The sequence below is a fragment of the Macaca mulatta genome, chromosome 8, assembly GCF_049350105.2.
Source record: "Macaca mulatta isolate MMU2019108-1 chromosome 8, T2T-MMU8v2.0, whole genome shotgun sequence".
NCBI classification, from domain to species: domain Eukaryota; kingdom Metazoa; phylum Chordata; class Mammalia; order Primates; family Cercopithecidae; genus Macaca; species Macaca mulatta.
In genome coordinates this window covers 41,765,185-41,782,901 of record NC_133413.1, presented here as the reverse complement: position 1 = coordinate 41,782,901, position 17,717 = coordinate 41,765,185, and the positions used below count along the sequence as shown (strand labels likewise).

At 34.7% G+C, this 17,717-nt stretch overlaps 1 protein-coding gene across 4 annotated transcripts in view; it reads left to right on the top strand.

Annotated features, from left to right (window-relative positions):
- The window catches only part of ADAM2 (ADAM metallopeptidase domain 2), a 122,626-nt gene extending 119,399 nt beyond the window's left edge, over positions 1–3,227 (top strand). For all 4 annotated transcript variants that reach the window (XM_077943531.1, XM_077943529.1, XM_077943530.1 and 1 more), the window contains 2 exons: positions 2,061–2,124; positions 2,891–3,227. In XM_077943531.1, coding sequence (XP_077799657.1) covers positions 2,061–2,094 — 34 coding nt within the window. In that variant the 3' untranslated portion in view covers positions 2,095–2,124; positions 2,891–3,227. The remainder of the gene's footprint in view (positions 1–2,060; positions 2,125–2,890) is intronic.
- Positions 3,228–17,717: the final 14,490 nt, after the last annotated feature.

Genomic DNA, 17,717 nt, shown 5'->3' with positions numbered 1-17,717 from the left:
TGCAAATCAAAACCACAATGAGATACCATCTCACACCAGTTAGAATGGCAATCATTAAAAAGTCAGGAAACAACAGATGCTGGAGAGGATGTGGAGAAATAGGAACACTTTTACACTGTTGGTGAGACTATACACTAGTTCAACCATTGTAGAAAACAGTGTGGCGATTCCTCAAGGATCCAGAACTAGAAATACCATTTGACCCAGCCATCCCACTACTGGGGATATACCCAAAGGATTATAAGTCATGCTGCTATAAAGACACATGCACACACAGGCCGTATGTTTATTTTGGCACTATTCACAATAGCAAAGACTTGGAATCAACCCAAATGTCCATCAGTGACAGACTGGATTAAGAAAATGTGGCACATATACACCATGGAATACTATGCACCCATAAAACCGGATGAGTTTGTGTCCTGTAGGGACATGGATACAGCTGGAAACCATCATTCTCAGCAAACTATGCCAAGTACAGAAAACCAAATACTGCATATTCTCACTCATAGGTGGGACTTGAACAATCAGATCACTTGGACACAGGAAGGGGATCATCACACACCAGGTCCTATTGTGGGAAGGGGGGGAAGGATAGCATTAGGAGATGTACCTAATGTAAATGACGAGTTAATGGGTGCAGCACACCAACATGGCACATGTATACATATGTAACAAACCTGCATGTTGTGCACATGTACCCTAGAACTTAAAGTATAATAAAAAAAAAAGAAGGTTTGTCAACCAATTATACTTAGGAAGTTAAGCAAATATATTACATGTGATGAATAATGCAATATGAAAAGTTTAAAGGAGTTTAAGTTCATAAATGAGACCAAAATTGATTAGAACCTTTTAGAAGTGATTGCTAAATTTTCTAGATCTATAATTAAAATAATAAGTTATTTAAGCTGAAATTAAAAGTGAAAGGACAAACTAGGTTTTTCCTTTTATTTATAACTTTAATAAATTGAATATTAATTTTTTAAACTTAAAAAAGTTGCAATTTTAATTGTATAAGAATCTGGACTTTTTAGGGGCAAGATTAGTTAAAGTTTAGCTGTCCCTTAAAGTTTATCTTTAAATTTATCTACTTTCTTTTATTATTTGATCTTGTTAAATATGTATTTTAACTTAATAATACTTAAATAACTTTGTAATATTTATATATCTTAGTGAATTTTTATCCTATTTTAATGAAACGTAATAGGAAAACCCAGGAAAGTAATTTAGCTTTTTTTTGGTAGTAATGTAAATGGAAACACAAGCAGTTAGAAGTAGAAAAAGATTAAAAATTAATATGTAATAAAAGATAAAATCTAGATAATAGCCACATCTATTCTACAGAAAATATAAAACAAATAACTTTTTATTAAAAATAAAAATATCTGAATATATGCTACAAGAATACAAGTAAACATTAAAACTAGATTATTTATTTTCAAGGAAAATGCTATAAAATGATTTCTGCCTAGGAGTTATATAACTATGTCCTTCATTTTACTTGAAATGAATTGAATTTCGTTAAAATACTTAAAATAATATGGCAATGTAAATGAGGAGGGAATATATTTTAAAAGTTGATTTGAAATTGCTGAAATAATATACAGCACCTAAACTAGTCATAACAGTCAATACTTAAGTATGCTAAAGTGGTTTTCTTATATTGGATAACTATTGTGGAAAAACTGATATCAAATATCTTTAGGGAAGAAAACATAGCTAGTAAAATGAATAGAAATTAATAGGGTTGAAAACGAATGGCAAAAGAGTTTAAAGATACTTAACCAATAATATTATGAATATAAAAGTGATCTAAGTTTATTTTCAGGTAAACATATATCACTGTGCTTTTTTTCATATTCAGTGATGCAAAGATGTGCATTATTAGTCTTGATTACCAGGGCAGAGATGTTCTTAGTGATAGGGTATTTTCAAATAATGGGTGAACCCAGTTCTTAAATAAAAATTCAGAACTGTTTCAAGACTCATAGATAATACAGAGGTTTGTAAAATCATCCTGAAGAAAGTATAATATTATTTTTATTTTTAATATGCAGGCAACCTGAAAGTGAGAGTGAACCTAAAGGGTAGTCTGGACAACAGAGATGCCATGATATCACTGTAAGTTTCTTTCATTTTTTAAAATTTAATTTACTTGAAGTACTGGGATACGTGTGCAGACTGTGCAGGTTTGTTACATAGGTATACATGTGCCATGGTGGTTTGCTGCACCTTTCAACCCATCATCTAGGGTTTAAGCCCCATGTGCGTTAGGTATTAGTCCCAATGCTCTTCCTCCCCTTGCCCCCAACCCCTGACAGGTTCTGGTGTGTGATGTTCCCCTCCCTGTTTCCATGTGTTTTCTTTATTCAACTCCCACTTATAAGTGAGAACATGCAGTGTTTGGTTTTATGTTCCTGTGTGTGTTTGCTGAGAATGATGGCTTCCAGCTTCATCCATGTCCCTGCAAAGGACATGAGTGAGTTCCAAATATTTTAAGGATGGGGGGTTGGTGGGGGGGAGGAAGAGAGAGAGAGAGAATGCATAGATGAATACATATTAAGTAGTGACAGTCATATAGCTATATATAATAAAAATATATTGAAGAATATTTTTCAGAATTATATTTTTCAGAATTTATAATAGACATGATCAAGATATAAACGATACTGAAATTTTTCACTTAAAAATTTCTTGCAGTGTTATTTTAAAATTCTTTTCTCTAGTTAATTTTACTTCTTTAGCATTTGTGTATTTAAAATGTTGGCTAAAAATAAATTGCATGATATAGGTCTACTTTGCAATAAGGTTACTTGCATGCTATTTGTTGAACTAGCTGTCATTGTAACTTACTTGTTGATAAAGGTGACTTTTTTCATTTATTCAGTCTTCTGGAGTAATTATCTGCGATGGATGGACACAAAAAAGTGGAAAATAAAAAAAGAATGTACATTACCTGCTTTCCTGGGACTCAAACCTGCATATTGTGATTTTTAATTTGACCAGAAAATATGATATATATATTTGTATAATTTCACAGATAATTTACTTATTAAAAATGCATGATAATGAGTTTTACATTACAAATTTCTGTTTTTTTAAGTTATCTCACACTATTTCTGTTGGTCAGTAGACACTAATTCTGTCAGTAGGGGCATGGTATAAGGAAATACCGTAATGTAATGAGGTGGTACCATCATTAAAAGCCACTGTTATATTTCAAATTGCAATGGTATGTTGTTATGTTGTAGTGTCATGGTCTGTAATCAATCAAAGACAATGATCCTAAAATTTGGAAAAATTTTTCACCATATGCTGCTGAAAGAAGATACATTTTCAGGTATATAAACATTCAAAGTAAAGGATGAACAAATATACACCACAAGAACTTTCTACAAAATAAAGCAAATAGACTTTAAGTCTAACAGCATTAGTAAAGATAAAAGAAGAATGTATCCTAATGCAAAAGGTCAAGCTATTATGAAGTTATAATCATTATAATTAAAATATTTTGCAACTTTTAATATAACTTCAACATGTACGAAGCAAATATTGATAGAACAAAAAGAGAAGTAGAAAAATCATCGAATATAGTTAAGGATTTGAGCAACACGATTGACAAAAATGATCTATTAGATATACACAACAACTCCAAAATACATAGTTTAAGTCCATGTGAAAGATTTACTGATATATTTCACATGCTGGGGCATAAAACACGTCTAAACAATTTCTCATAACTGAAATATTTCAGATTATGTTCTCTAACTAAAGCAAATTTAAGATAAATATATTATAAAATATAAATTCTCCAAGTATTTGAAATAAACAATACATTTCTAAACAATTCATGGATCGAAGAAGAACATTCAATGGAAATTTAAATATACTTTGAACTGTATGCTGTAAAAGTATGGAGAAAAGAATGACTGACGTAGCTGGTCCTTGCTTAGTGGGAATCTGAAACTACTTGAAGATGTTAAAGGAAAATTGAATATGAGCCTATAACTATTTTTAAATTAATTAAATGTAAGAAATAATATAGAAAAAGGAAAAATGTAATGAAAATTAAATAAACTATAATATTAAGAATAAACAAAGCCAAAGTTATTTCTTTGAGGAAACCAATATAATTAATAAACCTTTGAGAATATACTAATACTAGAGAAAAATTTTGAAGGCACACATTAACAATATCAGAAGTGAAAAGGCACACACTCACAGTCACTATTAATAGTAAGAAATTTAAACATTTAAATGAAATAGAAGTATTTCTATTTTCCAAAATTGACCTAAGAAGAACTTAAATATCTGCATGTAACTGTAATTTAAAAGCAACTGTAATCAAAGTTAAAAAGTGTTTAATAAAGAAAATTTAGGTTTTGATGGCTTCCTCTTTGCAATCAAGCAAGTACTTAGGAAGATACAACTTCAGTCCCACACATGCTGATTCCTTTTATGAGGTCAGCAAAAATTAGTAACAAAACATGGCAGTCATTATTCAGCCTGAAAAAAGAAGGAAATCTTGTTATATGTAGTAACATGGGTGAAATTTAAGGACATATGCTAAGTGTAATAAGCGAATCACAAAAAGGCAAATATTTCATGATTCCATTTATATGAGGGATCTAAAATAGTCAAACTATTTGACTCAATTCTCTGATTTATAAGCATATACACACACAAGACACACAGATTTTTAGGTACTAGAAATAGATTTGAAGTGTTTTAATCTGATGAAAGGGATCAGCAAAACATATATAATGAAAATAATTAATATTGAATTTTCTAGTCTTTCCTCCTAATATTGTGAAGACATTTAGAAAATTCACTATTAACATTTTTCTATATCTGTGGAAATAGTAGTCAGTAAGTATGGCTACAAAAAATAAAAAAAAATACACTTTAAAAAGGAATCTTTATCCAAAGAAAACCTTATAATATAAACACAGAAAATCTAAAATAATCTGTAGATAAAATATTTTAATTACCAAGTGAATCTGAAAAATCCATTGGGTGTAAATTTAATACACAAGTATCCCATTTACATATAAAATAAAAAAATGTAAAAACTAGAATATTTAAAAGAATATTATTTACATTAGCACCAAACATATTAAATCCTTGGAAATAACCATTCTAGGAAAACTATGACACCTATACATACAAAGTGACAAATTACTATTAAAAGAAATTAAAGATAGTGTTAGGCCATTCTTGCATTGCTATAAAGAAAAACCTGAGGCTGGAATTTTTTTTTGAGACGGAATTTTGCTCTTGTTGCCCAGGCTGGAGTGCAATGGCATGATCTCGGCTCACTGCAGCCTCTGCATCCCAGGTGCAAGCGATTCTCCTGCCTCAGCCTCCTGAGTAGCTGGGATTACAGGTGCACACCACTACGCCCAGATAATTTGTGTATGTTTAATAGAGATGGGGTTTCACCATGTTGGCCAGGCTGGTCTTGACCTCCTGACCTCAGGTGATCCACCCGCCTTGGCCTCCCAAAGTGCTGGGACTATAGGCGTGAGCCACTGCGCCCAGCTGAGGCTGGATAATTTGTAAGTAAATCACACTACCTAACTTCAAAACGTGCAAACACCATGGTGCTGACATAAAAGCAGACACATAGACCAATGGAACAGAATAGACAGCCAAGAAATAAATCTATGCATTTACAGCCAACTGATTTTCGACAAAGGCACCAAGAATACATACGAGGAAAAGTTTCTTCAACAAATGATGTTGACAAAACTGGTTACCTACATGCAGAAGAATGAAATTAGATCCTTATGTCTTAGATATATAGGATCTAATATATAGATAAATTATCTCAAAATGAATTAAATACTTAAATATAAGACCTGAAATTGTAAAAGTATAAGGAAAAAAAAATAGGGAAAAGCTCCAAGACATTAGTCTGGGTAATGACTTTTTAGAATAGGACCTCAAAGTACAGACAACAAATGCAAAAATAGACAAATAGAAATGTGCCATACTAAAAAACTTCTGTACAGCAAATGAGACTCAACAGAGTGAAGTGACAGCCTGCAGAAAAAGAGAAAAGACTGGCAAACTATACATCTGATAATAAGTTAATCCTCAAAATATTAACAAATTCAAACAGCAAGAAGACAAATAGCCTGATTAAACAATGGACACAATAAACGAATAGACTTTCTCAAAGGAATACAAAAAAATGGCCAGATTAAACAATGGACACAATAAAGGAATAGACTTTCTCAAAGGAATACATACAAATGACCAACACATAAATTACAAAATGTTCAATATCACCAATCACCAGAAAATGTAAATCAAAACCACAATAAGATACAATGGAGATACAATGTTAGATTGGCTGTTATCAAAAGATAAAAGATAATAAGTACAGATGAGGTTGCAGAAAAAACAGAACACTTACACACTGTTGTTGGGAATATAAATTAATACAATCATTATAGAAAACAGTATGGAGGTTCCTCAAAAAATTAAACCTAGAAGTACTGTATGACTCAGCACTCCCACCACTGGTTATGTATTCAAAGTAAATAAAATCAGTATGTTGAACAGATGTCTGCACTGCCTGGTTTACTGCAGCACACACAGTAGGGTCAAGATATGGAATCAAGCTAAATGTCCATCAACTAATGAATGGATAAAGAAAATACAGTACATATATACAATAATTCAGCCATAAAAAGAGGAAATTATCTCATTTGCTACAACATTTATGAACCTAGAGGCCATGATGTTAAGTAAAATAAGCCACAGAAAGACAAATATCACATCATCTCACTCATGTGGGATCTATAAATGTTGATTTCATAGAAGTAGAGAGTAGAATGGTGGTTACCAGAAGCTGAAGTGATTAGAAGACAAAAGCGTTTGGGGAAATGTTGGTCCAACGGTACATATTTACAGTTAAATAGGGGGAATATTCTCAAGAGATCCATCATGCTGACTGTAGTCAATGACAGTGTATTTTATTATTGAAAAACACAGACAGCGGATATGTGTTTGCACCACAATAATGTTAACTATTTGAGATAGTGAATTTATCAGTTAGTTACATTTAATCACTCCACATTATGCTATACATGATAGGTACATACAATTTTATCTGTCAATTGAAAAAAGTGGACTTAATACAAAAAGGAAAAGATAAAGTAGACATAACAACAGGCCCACTGATTAAAATTATTTCATTACTTTTAAATATGCAGTTAAAAAAAGAAATAAATGAAGTTTCCACTAAGAAGTTGGTAGCAATTTATCAATATTTGAGAGCTAAGTGACCTGTTCCAACCCCAACCCCAACTCATAGACCAATGGCATATGAAATTTATCTATTCTAGTCCAGTGGAGTTCAAATCTAATCGAGTATTGTAGTTTAGAACAGAAAATAGTTAAAGAATGAGCTGAATTTAATAACTCATTTAAAGCCATAAATCTGAAAAAGACTGATAGGGAGACCAAAATATGTTGTTCCAGACTTTTTTGGGGGAGAATCAATAGTTTGAGTAAAGTGGCCTGAGTTGGCATGCAAATTATCTTAGAACTGTTAGTTACAGGAACTCAATGTACCGTAATCCCTCCGAGAGACAAGGAGGACCTAAGATGTATGTGAGTGAAATGGAAATACCATAGTGGAAATGGGAAATTACAGATAGTATAGTTTGATTCTAAAGACTGTACCGTGGTTACTTTCTTTGTACCTGAGCATATAATTGGTATGAGTGTTCCGTGTGAGTGGGGTGTGTTGTCCTTTTCATGGGAGGACGGCAAAGGACATTGATTAAAGTTTACCCTTTAACTAATTTTTGCAGCTATACTAAATGAGAACCTTTAGAATGGTCCATGCCCTCCTCAATATCAAACATTAGGCAATAAAGAATTCCACCAGGGCAATAAGAGATAATTACTTTAATTAAGGAAATGGTTGTGGTCAGAGTTTTAATTCTAATTTTCTTTTTAAATGCACTGTTTGGTTAGATGCAAAGCTGAGTATGAAGTAAATTTCCTTTCTCAGAAACTTTTGTGTCAGTAATAATGTATTTATCTATCTATCATCTATATCTATCTATCTATCTATCTATCTATCTATCTATCTATCTATCTATCTATCTATATTTCTACCTCCCTATCTATTTATTTGGTACTAAGCAATCTTTCACAGTCTTGAGAACTTAGAGATAATATAGGCCTTTATGCTAAACAATACTAGACCATGGAATAATTTTATATGATTAATAATTGCCTCAACAAGGAACACTATAAATTTACAATACATTTGAAATTAAAATCTTTATCAGAATCTCTCTCAGGCTCATATGTTTCAAGATGAGAACATAATTTACAGACTCTGACCACATAAAGATATTTAAGATTGGATATTTGATGGACTCAAAGCCTCAGCAGAGAATAGTCACATTAAATGTTCTATTCAAAGATGAAGGATTTGGTGTAGCAAGAGAGAGTGCTGGTGAGGCCCAGGGATTCAATAGACATCCACGTGCAAAGTCCCTGGGGTTCTTATTAATATTTGTACATACAGACTCATGGCTTAATCTCTTCATGAAATAACAAAGGTTTGTGGAATAAATTCTGTCTCTAGGAAAGCTCATGGCAGAAGTTCCCAGTGGAGTCTTTATGCATTTATATATAGAAGGAAAATCCAGGTTGTATAACCAGGTTTTCCAGGTAAGTCAATTGGTCCTGGAGGTTTTCAGGGAATTATACCTTAAACAGCAAATTATTCATATTCTTTCCCTTACTTAAGTCAAGAGTGAAAGCCGAACATTCAGACATCCACAGATATAAGAATAGAGTTCTCCCAGTTTATTTGTAAAATAAATCTACCCTTCCTGTATAATCCGCCACTGACTTTCTCATCACCGGTTAGGAACTTTTAATTATAAATTACTTGTGATCATTGTTCTTCTGCAACTTTTTTACAGTGCAGTTAAAGCAACAAGAACATTTCCAAAGTAGTACTTATTTATTTTATGGTCCAAAATATGATCTGTCTTGGCGAATGGTCCATGTGCACTTCAGAAGACTGTGTATGCGGATGTTGGGTGTCTGAATGCCAATTAGGTCAAGTTGCTTGATGGCTTTCTTCACATCATCTGTATCTTTACTGATTTTCTTCCTAGCACTTCTAACAGATATTGAAAGAGGAATAATGAAATCTACAACTATAATTGAGGATGTGTCTGTTTCTCTTTTCAGATCTGTCAGTTTTCCAGTTTATTTTCAAGCATACACATTTAGTATTGTTATGTCTTCTTGGAGAATTTTCTCCTTATAATTTGTAATGTCCCCTTTTTCTCTGAAAACTGTCTGTTGGAATATCTATTTTATCTGAAATTAGGATAAGTACCTGGACTTACTTTAATTAGTGTTTGCCTGATACATTTGTCTTTTTACCTTTGACCTATCTAAATGTTTATATTTAAAAGAGGTTTATTATAGAGGCATACAGATGGACTTTGATTTCTAATTCAATCAGACAATGTCTATCTCATAACTTGTATTTAGTCCAGTAGTTAGCATATATTTTTTTCTGTAAAGAGCCAGATACTAAATGTTTTTGGCATTATGAGTCACATGGCTTCTGTCACAAATCCCCAAATCTGCTGTTACAGTGTCAAAACGACAATGCAACATTTCTTTTCTTTCTTTCTTTTCTTTTTTCTCTTTCTTTCTTTCTTTCTTTCTTTCTTTCTTTCTTTCTTTCTTTCTTTCTTTCTTTCTTTCTTTCTTCTTTCTTTCTTTCTTTTTTTTTTTTTTTTTTTTCTGATACAGAGTCTTGTTCTTTTGCCCAGGCTGGAGTGAAGTGACATGATCTCAGCTCACTACAACCTCTGCCTCCCAGGTTCAAGTAATTCTCCTGCCTCAGCCTCCCAAGTAGCAGGGATTACAGGCACCCCCCGCCATAATTTTTGTATTTTAGGTAGAGACAGGGTTTTACCATGCTGACCAGGCTGGTTTCAAACTCCTGACCTCAGGTGATCCACCCACCTCGGCCTCCCAAAGTGCTGGGATTACAGGTATGAGCCACCACACCCAGCCAAAAATGTAACATTTCATTGTTACACCACTTTTGTAAATAAAGTACATTTCATTCATTTATTATTATATTTTTATTTGTTATATATCAGTTGACAGACATTTGGACTCTTTCCACTTTTTCACTATTATGAATAATGCTGCTATGAACTCTAATGTAGGTTTTTGTGGATATATGTTTCTATTTCTCTTGGATATTTACCTAGAAGTGAAATCGTTGGATTGTAAAGTAATGCTGTTACAGTAGCCATTCAATTTGTCAATTATCTCCATTGGTTTACTTCAAAAAATATTCAAACTTTGACTACACTGACCATTCCTAGTTGAACCACCATTGTTACTCTCCTTGACTATTGTTACAGCCCGCATACTTGTTTCATTTACTTTTCCCCTTGCCTATCTATAATCTATTTGTAAAAAATAGTCTTTTAAAGTGTAAGTTATATTGATTGACATTAAGACCTAATACTATAGTTTGCTGTTTGTTCACTCCAAATATTATGTTGAATTTTGATTTCCAATATTAGAAGTGGGTCCTAATGGGAGGTGTTTGGGTCATGGGGGCAGATCCCTCATGAATTACTGGGTGCCATCCTCATGGTAATGGGTAAGTTCTCTCTTTATTAGTTCCTGTAAGAGCTGGTTGTTAATAAGAGCCTGGCACCTCCCGCTACGTCTTGCTTCCTCTCTCACCATGTGATCTCTGCCCATGCCTGCTCCCATTTACCTTCCACCATGAGTAGAAGCAGCCTGAGGATTTCACCAGAGCTCAATCTTGCATCCAACAGAATTGTGAGCAGAATAAACCTTTTTATAATAAAAAACGTTCCAAGTCTCACATCTTCCTTTATAGCAACACAAAACAAAGACACCTTACATGAGATTTACTTTTCTGACCTACACTACAACAACCCTCTGGGAATAACTCTGCCAAGAAGTTCTCTGACATACTCTGGAGACGTTTTCCCCATTGTCTTGATGATTAACATTCAACTTCTCATTACTTGTGCAAATTTCTGCAGCAGACTTGGTTTTTTTCCCCAGAAAATGGATTTTTCTTTTCTATTACATCATTAAGCTGCAAATTTTTCAAACTTTTCTGCTCTGCTTTCTCTTGAGTCCTTTGCTGCTTAGAAATTCCTTCCACCAGATACTCCAAATCATCTCTCTCAAGTTCAAAATTTCACATATCTCTAGGGCAGGGGCAAAAAGCCACCAGTCTCTTTGCTAAAGCACAGAGTCAACTTTTCTCCAGTTCCCAAAAAGTTCCTCATCTGCATCTGGGACCACATCAACCTGAACTTCATTGTTCATATCACCATCAGCATTTTCATCAAAGTCATCAACAAGTCGCTAGAAAGTTCCAAACCTTTCCACATTTTTCTCTTTTCTTCTGAGCCCTCCAAACTGTTCCAATCTCTGCCTGTTACCCAGTTCCAAAGATGCTTCCACATTTTTGGGTATCTTTACAGCAGCGCCCCTTTCTACTGGTACCAATTTACTGTATTAGTCTGTTCTCATGCTGCTTATAAAGACATACCCAAGACTGGGTAATTTATAAAGAAAAAGAGGTTTAATGAACTCACAGTTCCACGTGGCTGGGGAAGGCTCAAAATCATGGCAGAAGGCAAAAGAGGAGCAAAGTCATATCTTACATGGCAGCAGGCAAGAGAGAGCATTTGGAGGGGAACTGAACTGCTCTTTATAAAACCATCAGATCTTGTGAGACTTATTCACTATCATGAGAACAGCACAAGAAAGACCCAGCCCCATGATTCAATTACCTCTCACCAGGTCCCTCTCATGATGCATGGGAATTTTGGGAGTTACAATCAAGATTTGGGTGGGGCGCAGCCAAACGGTATCACTGTATCTTTGTTCTCATTCTTTTCAAAAAACTTCTTGATTTCTGCCTTAATTTCATTGTTACCCAAATGTCACTCATGAGCATGTTTAATTTTCATGTAATTGCATGGTTTTGAGTGATTTTCTCAATCTTGACTTACATTTTTATTGCACTGTGGTCTGAGAGTGTGTTTTGTATAACTTTTTTTTTTTTTTTGAATTTTCTAAGGATTGCTTTATGTCCAATTATGTGGTTGATTTTAGAGTATGTGCCATGTGGCAATGAGAAGAATGTATAGTCTGTTGTTTTCTGGTGGACAGTTCTGTAGATGTCTAATAGATACATTTGGTCCAATGTTGAGTTCAGGTCCTGAATATCTATTAAATTTTCTGCTTTGATGGTCTACCTAATGCTGTTTGTGGAGTCTTGAAGTTTTCCACTATTATTGTCTAGAAGTCTATGTTTCTTTGTAGGTGTAGGCTGCAGCCTCGTAGGTCGATCTCAGACTGCTGTGCTAGAGTGAGCAAGGCTCCATAGGCATGGGACCTGCCAAACCAGGCACGGGAGAGAATCTCCTGGTCTGCCAGTTGCTAAGACCATGGGAAAGCACAGTATTTTGGCGAGAGTGTCTCATTTTTCTAGGTACAGTCTGTCATGGCTTCCCTTGGCTAGGAAAGGAAAAATCCCCTGAATTTTTGTGCTTCCTGGGTGAGGCAATGCCCCGCCCTGCTTCAGCTCACCTTCTGTGGGCTGCACCCACTGTCCAACCAGTCCCAGTGAGATGAACCAGGTACTTCAGTTGGAAATGCAGAAATCACCTGTCGTCTGCATCTATCACACTGGGAGCTGCAGACTGGAGTTGTTCCTATTCAGTCATCTTGAAATGGACCCTCGGTTTTCTCTATGTCTTATGCCTTTTCTCTTCCTTTTTTTCCTCCATTACTGCTTTCTTTGAGTTAAATGGATATTTTCGAGTTACTATTTTAATGTTATTTTCTTTAACATATATTTTTGAATTGTCTCCCTAGTGACTGGCCCGCGGTTTACATTAATATCTTAATTTATAACAATCTATTTTGGAGTAATGCCAATTTAATTTCAATAGTATACAGGCTTAGCTTACGGTCTGTCCTCTGCTCCAGTATACTTTGTGTTATTGTCACAAATTACCTACTTACTATTGTGTACCAGTCAATTTAGATTCATAATTATTGCTTTATGTAGCTGTCTTTTGAATAACATAGGATAGGAAAGACACAACCAAAATAAACTTACGTTGTCTTTTATATTTACCATCATAGTTACCCTTAATGGTGCCTAATTTTTGTTCATATGGATTCACTTCTTTTATAGGGTAGGTCTGCTAGTGCCAAATTCTTTCAGTTTTTGTCTGAGAATGTCTTAATTTCTTTTTCATTTTTGAAGGATGGTTTTGCTCAATATAAAATTATTGATTGATCATTTCTTTCCTTCAGAACTTTGAATATTTCATCCTACTGTCTTGTGGCCTCCATGGTTTCTAATGATAAATCAGCTATTATTCTTATTCAGCATCATTTGTATGTGACAAAGTTGTCTTTTGCTATTTTCATGACTCTCTACTTTTTTGTTTAATGTTTCTGGAGTTAAACATCTTTTCATGTGCTTAGTTGGCCATTTGTCTTCTTTGGATAAATGTCTATTCAAGTCCTTTTGAACTGTTATTATGGCATTGAGTTTTAGAAGTGGCTGAATTTTAGAAGTTGTATATCTATTCTGGATGTTAATCCATTTTAAGTTGTGATTTATAAATATTTTCTTTTATTCTGTTGGTTGCCTTTTTACTTTTTTTTTTTTTTTTTGCTTAAAAGTTTTAAATTTTTATAAGATCTGATTTGTCTATTTTTTTCTTTTGTTATTTGTATCTTTGATGTCATCTCAATAAATCATTGCCAAATTAAACATCATAAAGCTTTTGGCCTATACATTTTTTCTAAGGCTTCTATAGTTTTAACTCTTACATGTAAGTCTTTGATATAGTTTGAGTTAATTTTTGTGTGTGGCCTTAGGAAAGGGTCCAACTTTGTCCTTTTGCTTGTGGAATCTAGTTTTCCCAACATGATTTGTTTAAAAGACTGCCCTTTCCCTATTTGTCTTGGGTACTTTATTGAAGTCCATTTAATTATACTCGTGAGGGTTTGTTTCTGGTCTTTCTAGTCTGTTACTTTGGTCTATATATCTGTCTTTACATCCAACTTTATTAATTTCTGTAGATTTTTAGGTAATTTTAAAATCAGAAAGTGTGAGCCTTCCAACTTTGTTCTTTTTCAGAACTATTTTGGCTAGTCAGAATCCTTTGTGATTCTATATAAATTTTCTATTCCAGCATGAAAGCCATTAGGATTCTGATTGGGATTTCATTGAATCTGATCAATTTACATAATATTGGCATCTTAAATATAAAGTCTTCTAATCCATGAACATGGGATAACTTTCCATTTACTTATGTCTTTACTTTCTTTAAACAATATTTTGTAGATTTCATTGTACATGTCTTTCAGCAGCTCTTTGGTTAAATTTACTTGTAATTATTTCATCCCATTTAATGCTATTGTTTAATTTTTTAATTTCCCTTTTAGACTGTTTATTGTTAGTATAAATAAGTGCAACAGTTTTTTCTTTTTGTTTTCCAAGATGAGGTCTCGCTTTGTCACCTAGGCTGGAGTGCAGTGGTATGATCACAACTCACTGCAGCCTGAACTCCTGGGGTTAAGCGATCCTTTCGCCTACAAGTGTGCCATCAGGGCCAGGTAATTTTTTAAAAAAATTTATTTTAGAGATGACTTCTTGCTATTTTGCCCAGGTTGGTCTTGAACTTCTTCCCTCAAGCAATCCTCCTGCCTCAGCCTCTCAAGTAGCTGGGATCACAAATGTGAACTATATGCCTGGGCAAAAGCAACTTATTTTGGGGTGTTGATTTGGTATCCTGCTACTGTGCTGAATTTATTAGTTATAACACGGTGTGTGTGTGTGTCGGGGGGGGGTCATTTGTGTGTAGTGTTCTCTATAGATAAGACTCTACCACTGGGAACAGAGATTTTACTTTTTCTTTCTAGTTTGAATGCTTTTTTTCTTGCTTAATTGCTCTAAGTAGATCTTCCAGTACTATGTTGAATAAAAGCAGTGGAAATGGACATCATTACCTTGTTCCTGATCTTAGAGTAAATGTTTTCATTCTCACCATTACATATGACATTCACTGTGGATTTATTAAATACACCTTTAACTGTTTTGTGATAGTTTCCCTCTATTCCTAACTTCTTGAGGCTTTTTATCATTAAGTATACTGAATTTTGTCAAATGCTTATTCTGCCTCACTTAGGATGACCATGTGGTTCTTTTCTTTCATTCTATTACATGGATTGGTTTTCATATGTAGAACTTCATGATGTGTCTTATAATTGTATTTGATACAAACTCTATAGGAAACGAGCCAATGAAATATTCTGCATTCCTCTTTTATCCTATTGTTTGAGAACAAAGACATATATTTTGCCTTCTACATTCTGGATATCAGGTAATGGTATCACAATATACACAGTTGCTTAAAGCACAAATCTGTATTTCAACAACATAACTTACCTGCACCTTACTCATAATAACAAAAAATGTAAAAAACAAGTTTTATGTACCATGGCTAAATGCCTTATAAAATATCTCATAAAGTCTAACAACATACTCACAAGTTGGCATAACTTTACCTACTTTACTGTTAAGAAAATTAAAGATGCAGAGCAGTTAGAATTGTTTTGAAACACAACTAGAGACTTGCATGTGTCACTTCCTTTAACACTTTTCAGCTTTCTAACCATTATCATACATATGGTATTAATTTTTCAGAGCTCAAGTATCATTTGCTAAACTTTCTAAGAATTTGTATGAGAAAATCTCTCAGCATAACTGTGCACTTTTTTGTCAATAAAGGATCCATTCTACAGGTGTGCAGTGACATCACGTGCATGTGATTTTCATTGGCATTTCCCTGATGATAGTGATGTTGACCATTTTTTCATATAATTCTTGGCCATTTGGATGTCTTCTTTTGAGAAATGTTGATTCAGGTCCTTTGCCCATTTCAAAATAATATTATTTGTTTTCTTGTTATTGAGTTTAGTCACCTATAAATTTTGGATATTAACCCCTTACTTGATGTATAATTTGCAAACATTTCCTGTTATATAGGTTGTCTCTTCACTCTATTGTTTCTTTTGCTATATCAAAGCTTTTTAGTTTAAAGTAATCCCTTTTTTTCTATTCTTGCTTTTCTTGTCTTTTGAGGTTCAGAATAAACAAATATATAGAGCTAGCAGGTAGATAAGTGATTGCCTGGGGCTGGTGAGGTAAAGGAGAAGTTAGGTGGAAAGTAGAAGAAAACAATGGGGAGTGATTACTAATGTTTCTGGAGCTTCTTTTCTGGGTGATGAAATGTTCAAAAATTGATTATGGTGATGGTTGCACAGTTCTGTGATCTTACTAAAACCTTTGCATTGCATACTTTCAATGAGTGAATTGTATGATATGTTAGTTATGTTTCAATAAAGCTAGTTAAAATCAAGTTCAAGTTGACTGTTTAGCCTTTTTATGTGCTAGGAATTTGGTATGCTTTCTTTTGTTTTTTCTATTTGAGACTGTATTTTTAAATATTTAAGAATTATTTCCCTAGTATGCATATATTACTTGAAGAATAATGAAAGAAAAAGTTAAGCAAACCATTTATTTTCACTCAGACAAAATGTAAGCACAAAGTAAATATGAGCACAAACATAATTTCACAGATGAATGTGTATAGATACATCGCCATTATTGGTGTCTTTCTTAATATTCTGTGGCCATACAATTTGCAGAAATGGTGTTTCAGAATCCGCAGTAAGGAAACACATGTGGGCATTCCCAGCATATCACAGCATCCTTTCTTCATTCGTCTGCTCATCTTACATCACCATACTTCCAAGCCCCAATACACACACACAAACACACACATACACACACCCCACAAAACCAGACTTTGTCCAATTCTAAGAAGAAGCTCTCCTAGAAAAGAAGGAGTATTACCCAGAGTCATCCCCTACGTTCCGGGTCTCGGTGACCTCAACCCAGAATGGCAAAGGAAGTATGGGCTGTAGGTGTCAGACCCCGTCCAGCCTCCCCCCTTCTCCCAGCTCTCCAGGAAATGCACCTTCTTGAGCAGAGTCAGGTTAAGTGAGGAACAGCTGTCTGAGTTCTGGGCTGAGCCCTCCAATTAGTAGGTTCAACCAGATTCCAGTGGCACAGTGGCCCTGAAACTGGGCAGGCTCTGACCGTGTCCCTCCCCAACCTGGCCTAAGGTTCAAGACCAAGGAGGATGATGCCCGCCTGTCCTTGAGGCTCTGGGGCTCTGGAGCAACGGGCTGTTTCTTCTGTCCAGCTTGGTCTGAGCTACTGGAACAGGGAGGGTGACACATGCCTCCTCTCTGGACACTGAAATGCAGTCATCGTACGCAGCAAAATTCTTCACTTGCAATGACCCGCGGAGGTCAGCCGGCCCAGCCCTGAGAGGACCAGCAAGAGAGCATTGCGTGGCCAGCGGCCTCGCCACAGTAATGGCTGCTGAGCATGGAAGGGGGCTGCTTCTGGCCAGGGCTGGGGAGGCCGAGCGGAGCCCAAGAACGGTGGAGTCTAGAGGGCACGGCCCAGACCCAGCTCTGTGGATCCCAGAGACTCGTGCAACTTGGAGTCAGGGGGCTCCCCACCCACAACCGGATGCATTGGAGGAGGCACA